Source organism: Acromyrmex echinatior, chromosome 13, assembly GCF_024713525.1.
Source record: "Acromyrmex echinatior isolate Ae372 chromosome 13, ASM2471352v2, whole genome shotgun sequence".
NCBI classification, from domain to species: domain Eukaryota; kingdom Metazoa; phylum Arthropoda; class Insecta; order Hymenoptera; family Formicidae; genus Acromyrmex; species Acromyrmex echinatior.
In genome coordinates this window covers 7,890,084-7,904,620 of record NC_141864.1, presented here as the reverse complement: position 1 = coordinate 7,904,620, position 14,537 = coordinate 7,890,084, and the positions used below count along the sequence as shown (strand labels likewise).

At 32.1% G+C, this 14,537-nt stretch overlaps 1 protein-coding gene across 1 annotated transcript in view; it reads right to left on the bottom strand.

Annotated features, from left to right (window-relative positions):
- Window positions 1–14,537, bottom strand: part of LOC105148705 (uncharacterized) — a 48,261-nt gene that overhangs the window by 31,666 nt on the left and 2,058 nt on the right. The window contains exon 2 of the mRNA XM_011060588.2: window positions 4,499–4,748. Coding sequence (XP_011058890.1) covers window positions 4,499–4,744 — 246 coding nt within the window. The 5' untranslated portion in view covers window positions 4,745–4,748. The remainder of the gene's footprint in view (window positions 1–4,498; window positions 4,749–14,537) is intronic.

Below are 14,537 nucleotides of genomic sequence, written 5' to 3'. Positions count from 1 at the left end.
ATGATCTGTTATACTTTAAATGTGTGTTCATTTTTAGATTAATATAAAGAAAAATATCTCGAGAAGAATAAATAAAATGACTAGCCTATATAAAAGTTGGTGAGATTTTAAATAAAAATGTCAAGTATTCGTGTTCAAACTGATTAGACTGAAAGTCTGAAGTAGATATATTTAACCCGACAGTATTTATATTTTACATTATAAAAAAATTATAAAAATTATAAAAACTGAAACATTTTTTTACCTTTGACATAAATTCTTATCGTACAGTATTTTATGTTAAATGTTCTTTATTTTATCAAATACAGGATGGATTTTAATTTTCTCAAAATTTATAAGTTTAATACAATATAACTATCCGACTGACGATTAAAACCTTTTAAATGTTGTTCAGAGTTATGTTTCTATTTTTTTTTGTGTTGTTTCTATTAATTTTTTTTTCCACAAATGTTCATTGTTACATTAAAAATAAAAATAAGAAGAACAACTTTCAATAGACCTTGGCATATCAAGATCATGATTCTGAGCAACGTTCAAAAGATTTTAACCATCAGTCGAATATCTTGGATAATGCAAATATCAGCGGGACTGTAACTTGAAGTTTCATAACTTGAAAAATACTTGGTAAAAAATAACATTGGTGTAGTGTTTTGGAAAGGTCTTCAAGTCAGCTACAAGAATATATATTGAAATGGGAGATTCCATCTAAAAAATTTTAAGTAACTTTGTCCTGACCTTAAAGACATCTTCTCGAGGTCAACTAAGATCACAAACTTCCTTCCCCCTTAGCCATAAAACTTTTGTTTAAAACATTTTTGTCTTAAACTTACAGATTTGGAGAAAATCGACTGGATAAATTAAAATGGCCCACCTTGTATAACATTTTGTTTAAATATGACATATAATAGTCCACTGATGTCTGCGTAGGCTCTTTTTTATTAACTCTATTTTAATTTTTTCTTTTTTAATGCTACTGTGTTACATTATGTGTGCCTCTTGGAAAACACCCCATAAAAATTAAAAACTAAATGATATACGCGACTGTTCTGACATTTTATTCCAGACGTAGATGGATCAATGGAAACTCGAAACTGCCGCGAACGGCATTGAAATAATATCGAAAATAAAGAAGAACGATATCTGACGCCGATAATCTTGAGTGAAGTACACATTGATTTTCTTTTCCTCGTCCTTCATCTATCCTTCGCTATCGTCGTTGTCACGACAGTAAACGAATACAACGAATAAAGTCCACGTGCTTGGTTAGGTACGATCAGGATCTTAACGTCAAGTTGGCGTGAACCTTATCTGAGAAATGCGAGAGCCGTCACCTACATCTCGTCTGCGTTCCATCAGTTTCAAAGAATCGCTTGATTTTTGAGCGATACTCGGTTCATTCGGTTGCTTTTACTAAAGCATGTTCATGTGTTTATTGTCACAAGGTTGAAGTTGATCGCTTCTTTGCGGAAACTTTCAAGGCTCCCCTGATATCATTTAATATCACGCGAACAACGTTGATACAATTTTAATCACTTTCAAGTTCGCTTTTTTTTCGTCCGTGCTGATAATGGAATATCGTCTCGTTTTCCCCTTCTCCCTTGCTCTGTCCAGTAGTTCCAGTTTCCGATAGAGAGTAACACGTGGTGATAAATCAGTTAGCTGGACGTGAACTGGCTTCGTGAAATTCTGGTTTTCACGGCACCGCGAACGCGGTCTACGATTATGGAGGTTGTACACGAGGCATTCGAGATATCCCAGTAACGATCCCTCGACTGTATATGCAGCTTCTTGGCAGGCTTCCCTAATGTTCCCACTTTTTCTTCGTTTCATCTTGCCGCGGTTATTTCGCCAAGTCTAGTCTTAGCACTGACCTAACAAATTGTCTAAATCGGAACATCGCGCAAGGAACGACCTTGTGAGACTCACTGGAAGACCGTGAATTCCAGACAATTTATACATGTCGCGTATAGCTGAGATTTAATTTATATAAGTGGAATAATGGTCGAGAGAGATAAATTCTCCGGCGGTTTTGCTGGATTCACATTGGATCCGACATGTATCGTTTTATTTCATATCGATGATACGAAGCAAAATCCTGTTTTCTGATTGATTGCAGAGTGTCATACGACGCACGTCGAATCCAGTGTGAACCTAGCTTCTTTCTTATCCGGAATTGTGAAAAAGAACTGCCCTTCAGTACTTTTCAGCGAGCGAATTACTTGTTAGAACATACCGTTTCCGATACACTATTACCGCGTATCTACATATATTGCAGAGTAAGTTGGCTTTCCATCAACGATCAGCATCTGCTAAGTCGACCGCACGATAGCTCGACGGACGAGAATCAATACGTGTTTAGAGTTTACAGTTTCCCGGAGTTTCCGTATACAAATTCCACTGCAGCATTAGCTATCTCTTGAGTGGACATTGGATGAATGGACAATGAGCCACTCGGCAACCGCAGATTATTTTTATAAATATTTGCTTACACTCTCGCTTACACTTCAAATAAAATAACATGACAATTAAATTATATGTAAAGAACGATTTTTCTAAAATATTCAAAAATTTAGATACAAATCTAAAAATACATAATTTGGCTCATAGAATTAAAACGCAAAATATTCTCAATGTCGTTTTGATAAACAATAAAGATTGTCCAATGAATTACGATTCAATTTATTAATATTTAATATACAATGCAAACGTTTCAACTTTAATAAGTTTTTATCTCAGTGTTTACTTTCAATCTATTTTTTTTAATTCTTCAAACCCTTACCAGATTATTGATCTTGAGTGAATCCCTCTATCATACATTAAATAAATTAATAGTAGTTTACATATATGTCGGTTCGGTACTTTTTTTATGTACGTTATTTTAAATCGATGTCTTCATCTTGTCAATATTGTCACTAAGTCAATGTTGTAATGTCAACGTTATCCAATTCTTCAATTAATAATTCAATCGAGAATCTTATTAAGTTAATTATAGCCTAGTCTATTCTTTTTGTTTTTTCTTTATCTCACTTAACGGGACAATGGAGAGAAGAAAGCTAAGCTTTGGTCTGTTCTAGCAGCTTGAGCGTCGTACATAATTATTTAGTTAGTTGAACAAAATGATTTTTAGATCTGTATTTAGTTAAATTTTTAGATATTTCAGCAAAACAGTTCTTTCCATATTCTTAAGAATAAGTTACATTCTTTTTTTCCGCTAACACTATTTGATTAATCAATAATTTTCTGTCAAATTAAAAAATAATTTTTCTTCTTTTCTGAAAAACTTAATTTTTTGAGTTGTGTTACTTTTAAAGTAAGAGACTCGATATATAGATATAAATGCCGATAACGATGGAAAATCAAGATATCACTTTCCTTTCCTCTATGAAATTATAAAATGAAAGGGTTAATTATAGATTTATCTGATACGAAAAATTATACGGGTACGGAATGAATAAAGTTTTGAAGATATGGAGCATTAGATGCATTCAGAACGATAACCGCTCACTGAGCGCTCAGTGAACTCTTTCATTTGATTAGCATATTCCATTAGATCCTAAAATATAGACCAATCACATGAAAGAGCTCACTGAGCGCTCAGTAAACGGTTGTTAATTGTTCTGAATGATACGATCAAGAGACATGATAGTGTCTCGCGCCAAGTGAACACGCAGCGCGAGGAATGAACGCAATTTTATTTATTTCGTGAGAGACGTGAGAATCGAAGTAATAAAAACAAAACGGGTGATTAATAAGGAACGCGGTGTACAAAAGTGGTTATACTCTTTAGGAGATGATACAGCTTTCTCTAAGAGATAGGGGATGATCACGTTACCTCAGGGTAATCGAACCCTTTCATCGCTTCTTCACGTTCTCTCGCGTAGTTTATCCTCCTTCTCACCCTACCTCATCCACTCGTGTTATTAACATCCTCGGGGTATGTAATCTCGTATCATCTCGTTGACGGACCTTCAATAAACGATGTACATCGAGGAGCGTGAACCCTTTGATTAGAAAGGGTAAAATGATTTTTCCCATGAACCCGTCGGCATCGTTGCTCGCGTCAGGGATCAATATTGAACGGTAATAATACTTTCACTGCGTCACGTTTCAGAGTTGTTGTTTGTCTTCGGAATACGATATACCGAAAGCAATCTCATCGGATATATGTATAATAAATGGCTATTGAGACCAATAGTAGTATATTACCTATTTTTGGCTACCGTTTATCCGTTCTTTTTTTTGCTCTTCAATTCGTATTTCGATGCGACTTATATTTTCGTTTCCACAGCGTGAAAATAATATCCGATAAATTCGAGCCAGTATAAATAAATATAAAAATGTATTTATGTATAATTACGATATTATTTTATTCTGATTAGCCACTAAAGGTAAACTTAGATCTATGACATAACAACAGGTGGGATAGTTTGATCGAGAGACGCAATTCTTTTATCTACCGGTATACAAATTTAACAAGCACGATTAAAAATTTACTCACGATTTTATGGTGAAGATGTTGAAGTTCCCTTTCGGTTACTCTTCTACGGGACAACTCGCGTTGCTCCTGCCTATACTGGTTGTACTTGTAGAAGAGATACATCCCGGGTAGGGCTAACACCACCAGAGGTCTCATGAAGCTAGACCGTCCACCCTCGCGAGGACGTTGTTCCGGTAATTCTGGGTCCTCCTGCGGCTGACCGGCTCCCTCATCGACAGCCGGCGCGGCTGCACCAGCTGCTGGCATCCTTCTACAAAATACGAACAAATTCAGAATTAAATTTCTTATTCTGAATTAGATAAATTATGAATATAATGTATTTTACAATACATAATATAATAGAAAAGAGAATATTAAGTTTTGACTAACAAGAAATAGTTTCGAGATGTATAAAATATTATATTAAAGAACTGGTTAAGTCGAATTGTGTGATTGATTGTTTATTTTGGAAAAACATTGACGGCATGAAAAAAATCTCTTTCTAAAGTCTTCACAAGAAAAGAATGGTTCTATTGAGGTATTTAAAAATTTAGCTAGATACAAATGAAAATAATTTTGCTGAACAATCAAAATTAAGCAGAAAAAATTATGTAGAAAACTCGGATATGAACAATGCTGTGAAAAATTTTGACGTTCTAGCAACGTCCTACGTAAATTTTGATATTCCAAAATTATTATCAGATCTGTATTTAGCTTTTAGATACTTCAGCCAAAATCGTTCTCTGTATATTTATGCCCGTATTCATAGTCATATTTTATACTTAACGTTTCCTTAAATTTATCTTTAGATGTTCAGTAGCCGATAAAATAATCCGTAGAGCATCAGAAAATAAATTTAAGGAAGTCTTAAATAAGGCCCGACTATGAATATGGGCAATAATTTATGCATCTCGCAACTTCTTCATGTTAGTTGAAAAACTGTCAGAACTTAACGTCCTTCTGTTTGCAAAAAAGAAAGTTATATATTGTGTTGAACGATTTATATCTGGATAATACCTTTTTTGTTCTGAATATTTCTCTCTGAATTGTGCTACAACTGCAGCATTATTGTGAAGCTTAATCAGCTAACGACAAGAAATTCTCAGTGAACGACACGATGTACTACTGCGCCGCACAATATACTCGTCCCAGTGTGCATTGTGACTTCATTAAAGATATCGAACCACGATGCCCGTTATTCCGCTCATTTGAAGAACATCCGGCAAACTAAAAGCGTCTAACTCGATTATTGTAATTTCCGATTTTTTTTCGCTTAATACACACGTTTTAACATTTCAGTCTTTTGATTTCCCTTAAGTTCTAAAGTATTAATTCTCGCGAAAGCGACATGATCGACGACACGCGAGATTTTAGTTTTTTGTTGTCAAACGAATGGCGAATTTTAGAATAAAAAAATTAACTATTGCTCATTGGTTCCCACATCAAATTTATTTTTTTTTTTTACTATCCTCCACCGATGCCGGAGTAGTAGGCGCGCATAGGTCATTGCGTATTCCCAACACGAACTTATCCTTCTACTTTCTCTGTCATTTCTAGATATTTATAGTCTTCTCTATGTATGTGTATGTGCTCCATGCCATGATATCTACGGGAAAATGGTTTCCCACTCGCATATATCCTCAAATCTCGCAACTTTAATCTCGCAACTGTCGGAGCTGCGATTATTTCCGCAAACTCTCGTACAGGTTTTTGTATTTCTTGATTTAGAAGCTACAAAAAAAAAATAGACGTTTCACACTTTTTAAGCTAGATACGCCTTTATATAAATTCACAAAGTTAGCACGATATATTTTTAATTTTGTTCTTTAATATAAAAATAAATACAAAATTCTTTTTTTTTATTTCGAGAAACTGTAGAACAATGGAAAATGCTTAGAAAGTGCAAATGGAACTGTCATTTTTTTTTTACATTAACTAAAACAAAACAGTACGCTATTTGGCATTTGATACTATTAAAAAAATATACATATAAGTGGTCAAAAGTGGTGAATAGTCACAATCTCTTATATTTATATCAAATATAAACAATGAGCAGCGTGTAATGTAAAGTGTACTAAAGTACAATTTTCTTTTATTTCTTTTATAATAAGAAAATAACGAAACGAAAATACTATCATTTTCACATCATCTTACGGTAGACAGTATGATATGCTTTTCAAAATAGTGGTTTCTCCATTAAAAAACCTAATCCACTTCTCATAATATTTATCCTATTATAGTCGGAGGACGTTAAAAATTTTAAAATATTTTTTGAAAAAGTTTAAAATGTATTGGATGTTTTTGATATTCAAGTTTTCTTTGGAGATCTTTATTATAGATAGATGCACATTAATTTTTTATCAATCTTATTTATTGTTACATTTCAATATAATCAATATAATCAATTTTATTTTCCTTTTGTAGTTTAAATTCTATTACGCCTTCAGTACAGTAAAAATAAGGAATATATATATGAAATTTTCTAAATTAACATTTATTTAATGTTACTCTGATATAAATACGATAAATATTCAGAAGCCATAAATAATTTTAAGAACTATTCTCATATCCCCTTTCCTGCTCACGTAATGATTTTTCATGCGAAGCGAAATCCATCTCACCTCCACCTCCCCTGCCAAGGGATGCACAACTTTTCACGCGAATAGAGTTCCACCTCATCTCCTCCCTGCTAAGGGGGGGTATGACTTTTTATGCGGATAAATCTTACTTTGACAGGCGGGGTGGAAGGTGGAACTTGCTTTGCCTGAAAAGTATATATGCCTCATAAATAGAGAGTATAGGATATTCATTACTGTATATACTAAACAAAACAATATTTCCTAAACTTCTTTTGTTAATAACTTTTTAACGAATAACGAGCGACGGCTAAAATCTGTTAGAGGTTACTTAGGGTCATGATCTTGACAACATATGTCAAAGTCAAGATCATCTGCGCTGGCTTCCTTCATCTGAATATTAATCATAAATACATATGAAAACTTTAAATTTATGCAGAACTTTTAAGAAATATGTTAGCTACAGCTACAACATCTAATTAATGAAAATCATCAAAACTTAAGTCTAATATAACAAAAAAGATAAAAAATGTAAAAACGTAAAAATAGTTCATATTTATTACTATATAATACAATAATATATAAAAAATAAAATAGTATTATTGGATATCATTACAAAATTAAATTTTTTTTAGAGTTGAAGTTTAAAAAAATATATTTTTTAATTTATAACGTATTGAGTTTATAAAAGAAACTTGTATTATTAATAATTTTAATTTAATTGCATTTTCAACATTAAGAATGGTACGATTGAAATATCTGGTTTAAATTTTATTATTGTCCATAATTGTATTAAGTATTAAGTAACAACGACAAAATATAGAGTTATGCGTAATTTTGTCGTTTGAATTAAATGAGAGCCTTTCGTTATTATTTTGAATAAAAATAAATCTTAAAATAATTATTACGTAAAATAAATATTATTAGTATCTGAAATAAATATATTATTTACACAAAGAGCTAAAGTATTACGTCCACTACTTTTATGTCTTCATCTACACTTCTATCCCTTTTACTTTCCACTTCCCACTACTTTCCAACATAATCTTTTCCTTCCTTCTCTGAATGTCAATTTTTTATTTCATTATGTCTCACCGAAGAGATAATACATTGTTTTATTTCTTTTCGCATTGTCTCTAATTTCAACCGACTTTCTACGTCAAAAACACTTTTTATTTTTTGACTGAAAAAATTTTGGTTTTTTACATCAAAAGTATTTATTCATATTAATTTATTTGTTACTAAATTATAAATTCATTTAATATATAGATATATATTTTGCAAATTTAACTTTTATTAATTTTTGCTTTGCTCATCTCAATGTATTATATTGTCTATTGTTATTCGTAGTAATTTCTACTTTTTATTGTAACAATAATCTTGCACTGACATAATTCTTGTATATTATATTTTACCTGCAGGACTAAATTCATTTCATGCGTTATATTTTCTGTTTTACTTTATATCGAAGGACATTCAAGTTAATCAATTGACTACAATTATCTGACATTATTCAAGCAATTCAATGATGACTGCAATTAGCTATTGTCATGCGACGACTTTTTCCAAGCTATATTATAACTGTGAACAGGATGATATTCGTTTTTATGTTATCAGCATTAGAGAGAGAGAAGTATAAATTTTTATTATGTTTTGTTTTTACCGTTTGTAATATTATATGTTTTTAACATTGATAATGATCCGATCGCGATCGAAATGTTTATTTTGTTTATTGCTAGGACATTGTATTAAATTTTAACTATATGATATATTTGTTTCTTTTATTTATGTTCAAACTTCTATATTAACAACGTTTAATTTTATAATATAATTTTTGGCTCGTAGCCTTTTTTCTTTATTGATTTTTTAAAATTTATGAGCCTTATTACTAATAAACATTCTAAAGTTATATTATGAGGCGTCGAGTGATTTGTCGCTTGGTGCGATATAACAAGAAATATCGTGAAATTGAGATAAATTTTATTATCAGTACACAACATTTTTTTCTAAGTGATGTCTTCTATTTAAAATATATTATCTTCTACATTTAAAATTGATACTGATTGGAATTTTGTTTTTAAATTACATACACATTGACACAACTCGAGTAATAGGATAAAATTACCGAAATCGCACTTTTCACTTAAAGGCTCAATTTAGAAATTATAAAGAATATCTTTTAGAAGAAGTTTTTTATAGCTGTAATAAACTGCACTCTTTTCTCTTTCTTATGTATTTTTTTTGCGCTATAAATGACTTTTCTTTCAGTATGATGTGATTTTGGCAATGAGAAAATTTGTTGCTTAAATCGCATCATACCAATATTCTTTGTACTTTAAAAGAGAGAGTATCGTATATATGAATTTTTGAAGGATTATCAAAAATTGAAACTAAAAGAATTTAAAACAAATTCTTTTTTATACAATATATGTATTATCTGCGAACAAATAGGTCTGTACTTTATAAATTATAACTGCTCCGTTTATCGATCATCTTAGATTACTCCGAAGCGATTAAAACTGCAATCACTCATCAAATATTTATAATTATTCCGCTGGGAATCGAGTTACCGGATCGACTTTCTGGGCAATGGAAAAAAAATGGAAAATATAATCCACGTACTACTATCTAGCATCCAATTAACGATTTACGTTTCCGACATAAGAATACCAGATTTAACTGCGTCGACAAATCTTCGTGACTTCAATGAAATTTCGTAATCTACTTGCCGGTCATTCACCGTCTATATTTAATTCAGTCGTCTACATGCTATTCTATTCTTAAACTGGCTGCTCTAGAAATATACGCGGCTCGCTCTATATCGTCGCTGTCCGGAGTCGGGTCGTGCACCCTACTTCGTTGCACTCGCACTAAGGAGAGATGCAGCGGTGTCGATGGTTACATACGCGGCATCACGTACGCCGTTGTCTGTGTCGGTGATTTCCCGTATGCGGTCTGTATGCCGTGGCAGATGGCGATAAGGGCGGTAAGTCAGCTTTGCGAACGCATCGTATCATATTCGCGGGACTGCGCGATTTTCGAGAATGTAACTACTGATCGGAGATATCAAGGATTGCCAAAATACCTCAGATTTGATTGAGATGACTACAAACGAAATCCTTAAATTACGAATGTAAACGTGTTTAATTAGAATCTTCTCAATTATAATTTACAAGTACCGCGGCGCTAAATTTATACCCAGCCTTTCTAAAGTCGGCGATGTACGATGTTTGTTTTCTTGCTAACTGGATTAGATTCTTACCATCGTATTGGCTGCAATGCTGGCACTGTCAGCACCGCAACCAATACGGTGGCAAAATTCCAATCTAGCTAGTAATCCAATAAGAAAACAGGTGTCGTGTGCAGCCGACTTTAGAAACAAATAATTGGAAAATATAATCCGCCTGGAGTCGAGGACGGAGTAGATTTCATAGACGAAAGCGGTTATAAGTTTTCTTTGCTGATGTCTAGATACACCTTATTGTGTGCACCTTACACCTTAGTGGCCGATCTGCTCACGCTGCTCAAACGATCCCGGTGATTCATGCACACACGGATAAAGTTTTCGCAATGCTCCAATACTTTGAAACACTACCGACCAACGACCCGCTCCGGGAAATTAACTTTTAAAATTTAGACTGCTCTAATTCATCGCTCGCCTGCCTCTGATCCAGGACCTCCTATTCCTATATTCATATTCCAGGCGAAAAGCCCATGCGATTCCCATTCCATATATTCACTTCCGCTCTGTGTGCCACCAGAGCATTTTCGGCATTACTGCCATCAAATTCATCTCTAATTTATTTCTACTCGAAACATAACGTCACTATATATATTACATTTAGAATTCTTTAAAATTATTTCTTAAAATTATTTGTTTTAGAAATAATGAAAAAAAATATGCACATAAAAAATATTTTATATTCGTGTTAAAAACGAGTCACAAGTTCTTGTTAAAAATCTGTAATAAATTTTTAATATGTTCAAGTGTTAATTTATCATAGTGTGATTATTATTTAAATATTTTGTGTTAAATATTTTGTAATATTCAATATTTTTTAGTGTCAAGATAACACAAATTATAAGTGAAACAATAGCGTTTTAAAATGTAAATTCTAAGATGCATAAACAAAATATGTGTTAATTTAACATACCATAAGTGTTAATTTTACTGAAAAAATACGTTTCTAAAGTTTACATATTCACATTTTTTATGTTAAATTTTTTACATAATAGATATTTGTGTTACTTTCTAACATATTCATCTTATGTTAAACTAATACAAAAATTTGAGTCATATGAAATGAGTTAAATTTAAAACAAATTTTCCAACTATTTTTTCACCATGCTTGGGCGTCCTACAATGACCTATTTTCTAATTTATATCTAGCTAGGCTTTTAGTTACTTCAGAAAATCTATCCATGTAGGCATACATGTATAATATCAAAAGTTTTAGCGGCATTGCGTCGGAAATTTGAGAGTATGATAAATGTTAAAATGACTTTTGCCTGCTAAAGTGATCTCCGTTGCAGTTATTTTTGGCGATTAAAATGTGTAAGTCGATCATCATCATTGCCGAATGAGAGAGGATATTTTTTCGCGCGTTTTTCATCTCCACGCGCTGTGATTTCTACACGTGTCGGCATTGCGTTGCAAATTTAAAAGTATAATGAACGTTCAAATAATTTTTGCCTGCTAAAGCGATTACTGTTACAGTTATTTCTGGCGATAGGCACGTGTAGCGATCGATCATTATCGCCAAACGCGAGGATACTTTTTCGCGCGTTCCCCACACACGCGTTTTCCAGAGACTGTAATAATTCGGACGATGCGTTAAACGCGAAACTCGATACCTAGAGATAGGGAATCAACCATATATCGATATGCGATACGTTCACGTTTGTATGTGTGCATACTTCTGTTATCGCCATGGGACGTAATATATTATCGGAAATGAATCGAATATCGACTCGTTGTTTTGCACTTCGCACTCGACACCGCGAAAACATACACGACCTGAGGGATTTTACGAGGGTGTGACACGGAGTAATTTCGTGAAGGACAAGTGGAGAGTGAAGGAAGGGGCAGTTATGAGGAGTGGTCGAAATGTGTTCGAAGAATATTATTACGTAGAGCACGCGAATTATCGGACCGATCTGATATGTATCACATGTACGTAGTAGTCGCCTTGACACAGCGTAACGGCTATCGCACGAGCAAGGACGACCCAGCATTGCGGGATAACATCGTTCACGATATTTCTACGGCCAAGTACACCCTCTGTTTGCTATTTTTATGCCCTTTCCACTGTCAAGTTTCGTTCGATTGACTTACCGCGCTACTAGAATCGATCTGAGCGCTCTTTTTTTTTGTTTCGCTGAAAAAGTATGACAACGAATATCGGCTTTAGCTCAAGCTTTAGAACGTCATTGGTCAATGAATAGATATGATGTGAACTCACCCGTATCACTTGTGAAAATGATTCGTGAATGCCTCATTTAAATCATTAAAGGAAAGTTAAAGAATTGTGCGCATTTAAAGGGAATTCATTGCTGTGATGTGATTTTTTTTTTGAAGTTGAAATCAATATAAACACGGAAAAACAAACATTTACAAACATTTTACAAACTGCAAACATTCTTCTATCAACTTGTTCATTTGATAATGTTGTATTTGATAGAAAATAAAAAAAGCAAAAGCAAAAAGATTTTTCATTTTTCAGATTTTTTCGATAATTTTATGCATGGGTTGGGTAATTGTGCACAAAACAAAAATCATAAGAAATTAATATAAAATTAATAAAAATTAATATTTCAGGGAAAATGTTTCATGGAATGTTGATAAGAAAATTAAAAAATATATTATTATGTCAATCTTAATATAAAATTAATATAAACTTCGGAAAAAAATAATACAAAAACTAATTAATTATTTAAAAATTAATTATTTAAACAAAAATCGCATATGTAGGATAAAGTTAAAATCACATCACTTTTCACTTAAAAGCTCATAATTTAGAAATTAAATGTAAAATTAGAGTAAATTAAAAAAAATTATGTATAAAAACCAACTCACTTCATCGGGAGTATCGGAACTCAATTTTCCACATAATTGGTACGAGACTTTTTTAGATACTTTAACGAAACTGTAGAAAATTTTTCTTTGAAGAAAAAATAACATTGCTGTAATAATTCTTACTATTCTCATTCCATGACGATTGAAGTCATGGAAGTAATTTTTTTCTAGACATACATTATGTTATAGTTTGTTTATTCATACGTAACCATTAAGGATTATGATAATAATAATAATAATAAATTAAATTTGTTTTTTATGAGTACTTTAAGTGTTAAAAATGACTTATGCAAAGTTTCATTACAATTCACTAATTAGAGTTTTGCAAATAAATATTTTGTTTATTTACTGAACAATTAATGTCTGTATTTCAATGTAATTTTTTAAATCGTGCACACTTTACTAAAGTACATTATTATGTGCGTCTTTTGAGCTATTATTTATATATTAAATTAATTATTAAAAAGAGAGTCTGAATAATTGTTTTTCTTCAAATCAATTCGCAGCAGGAAATTGTACGCATGGACAATTCGAAGTTTCTTCCCAATGAAAAAGTGCACTATTTGCGAAAAAGTGCACTATTTGTTCATGCTTATTACCGTTGCTACTTCTTACTTCATTACTATTTTATCGTAGCGTCCGATGCTCGGTCTCAGGAATGACACTAGTCTAAAATCGTTAAAAGTTTTTGACTTATGGCGTTCATTATGTTTATGTTTAAAAATATTTTTTTTACTAATATTATAGGATGTATAAAAAATATCGGAACAGCAAAATATCTCGAAAACTAGAATTTTAAGAAAAAGTGTTTCAAATAAAAGTTGTAGAGTTTCATAGGATTTATTTATCGATTTTATCAGTTTGACCTTGAGTAACATCGGTCAAAGATCAGATCAAAGTTAAGTCGGTTTTTTTTTTAATGGGACACTTTATTTTTTATTCCAAAATCTAATAACGGTATCAAGAGCTTTTTCAAAATACTATAATAAAATTATTTTTCATTAAGTTATTTTTCGAATTATAAGCAGCTTAAAAGTTACAATATCGCCGGCATTAGCACCAAAGGTGTCTGACCGACGCGACAGCTAAAATCTCTTGTTTCAAAATTGTAACCTGAATAACATTTGTCAAGGTCAAGGTCATTGAAGATTATTCCCCTTATTTTCATTTTTGCACAAAAAATTCATTTTTATATAAAAATGAAAATAAGAGGTACAATCCCCAATGGCCTTAACAACAGCTATTAGATTCTGAAATAAAAAATAGGATATTTCATTTTAAAAAATCGATGTGATCTTAACCTTGGCGACGCAATCCAAAGTCAAACTCATAGCTCTAGTAAATAAATCTTTTGAAACACTTTACAACTTTTAAATGAAACACTTTTTCCTGAAATGCTTAATTTTCG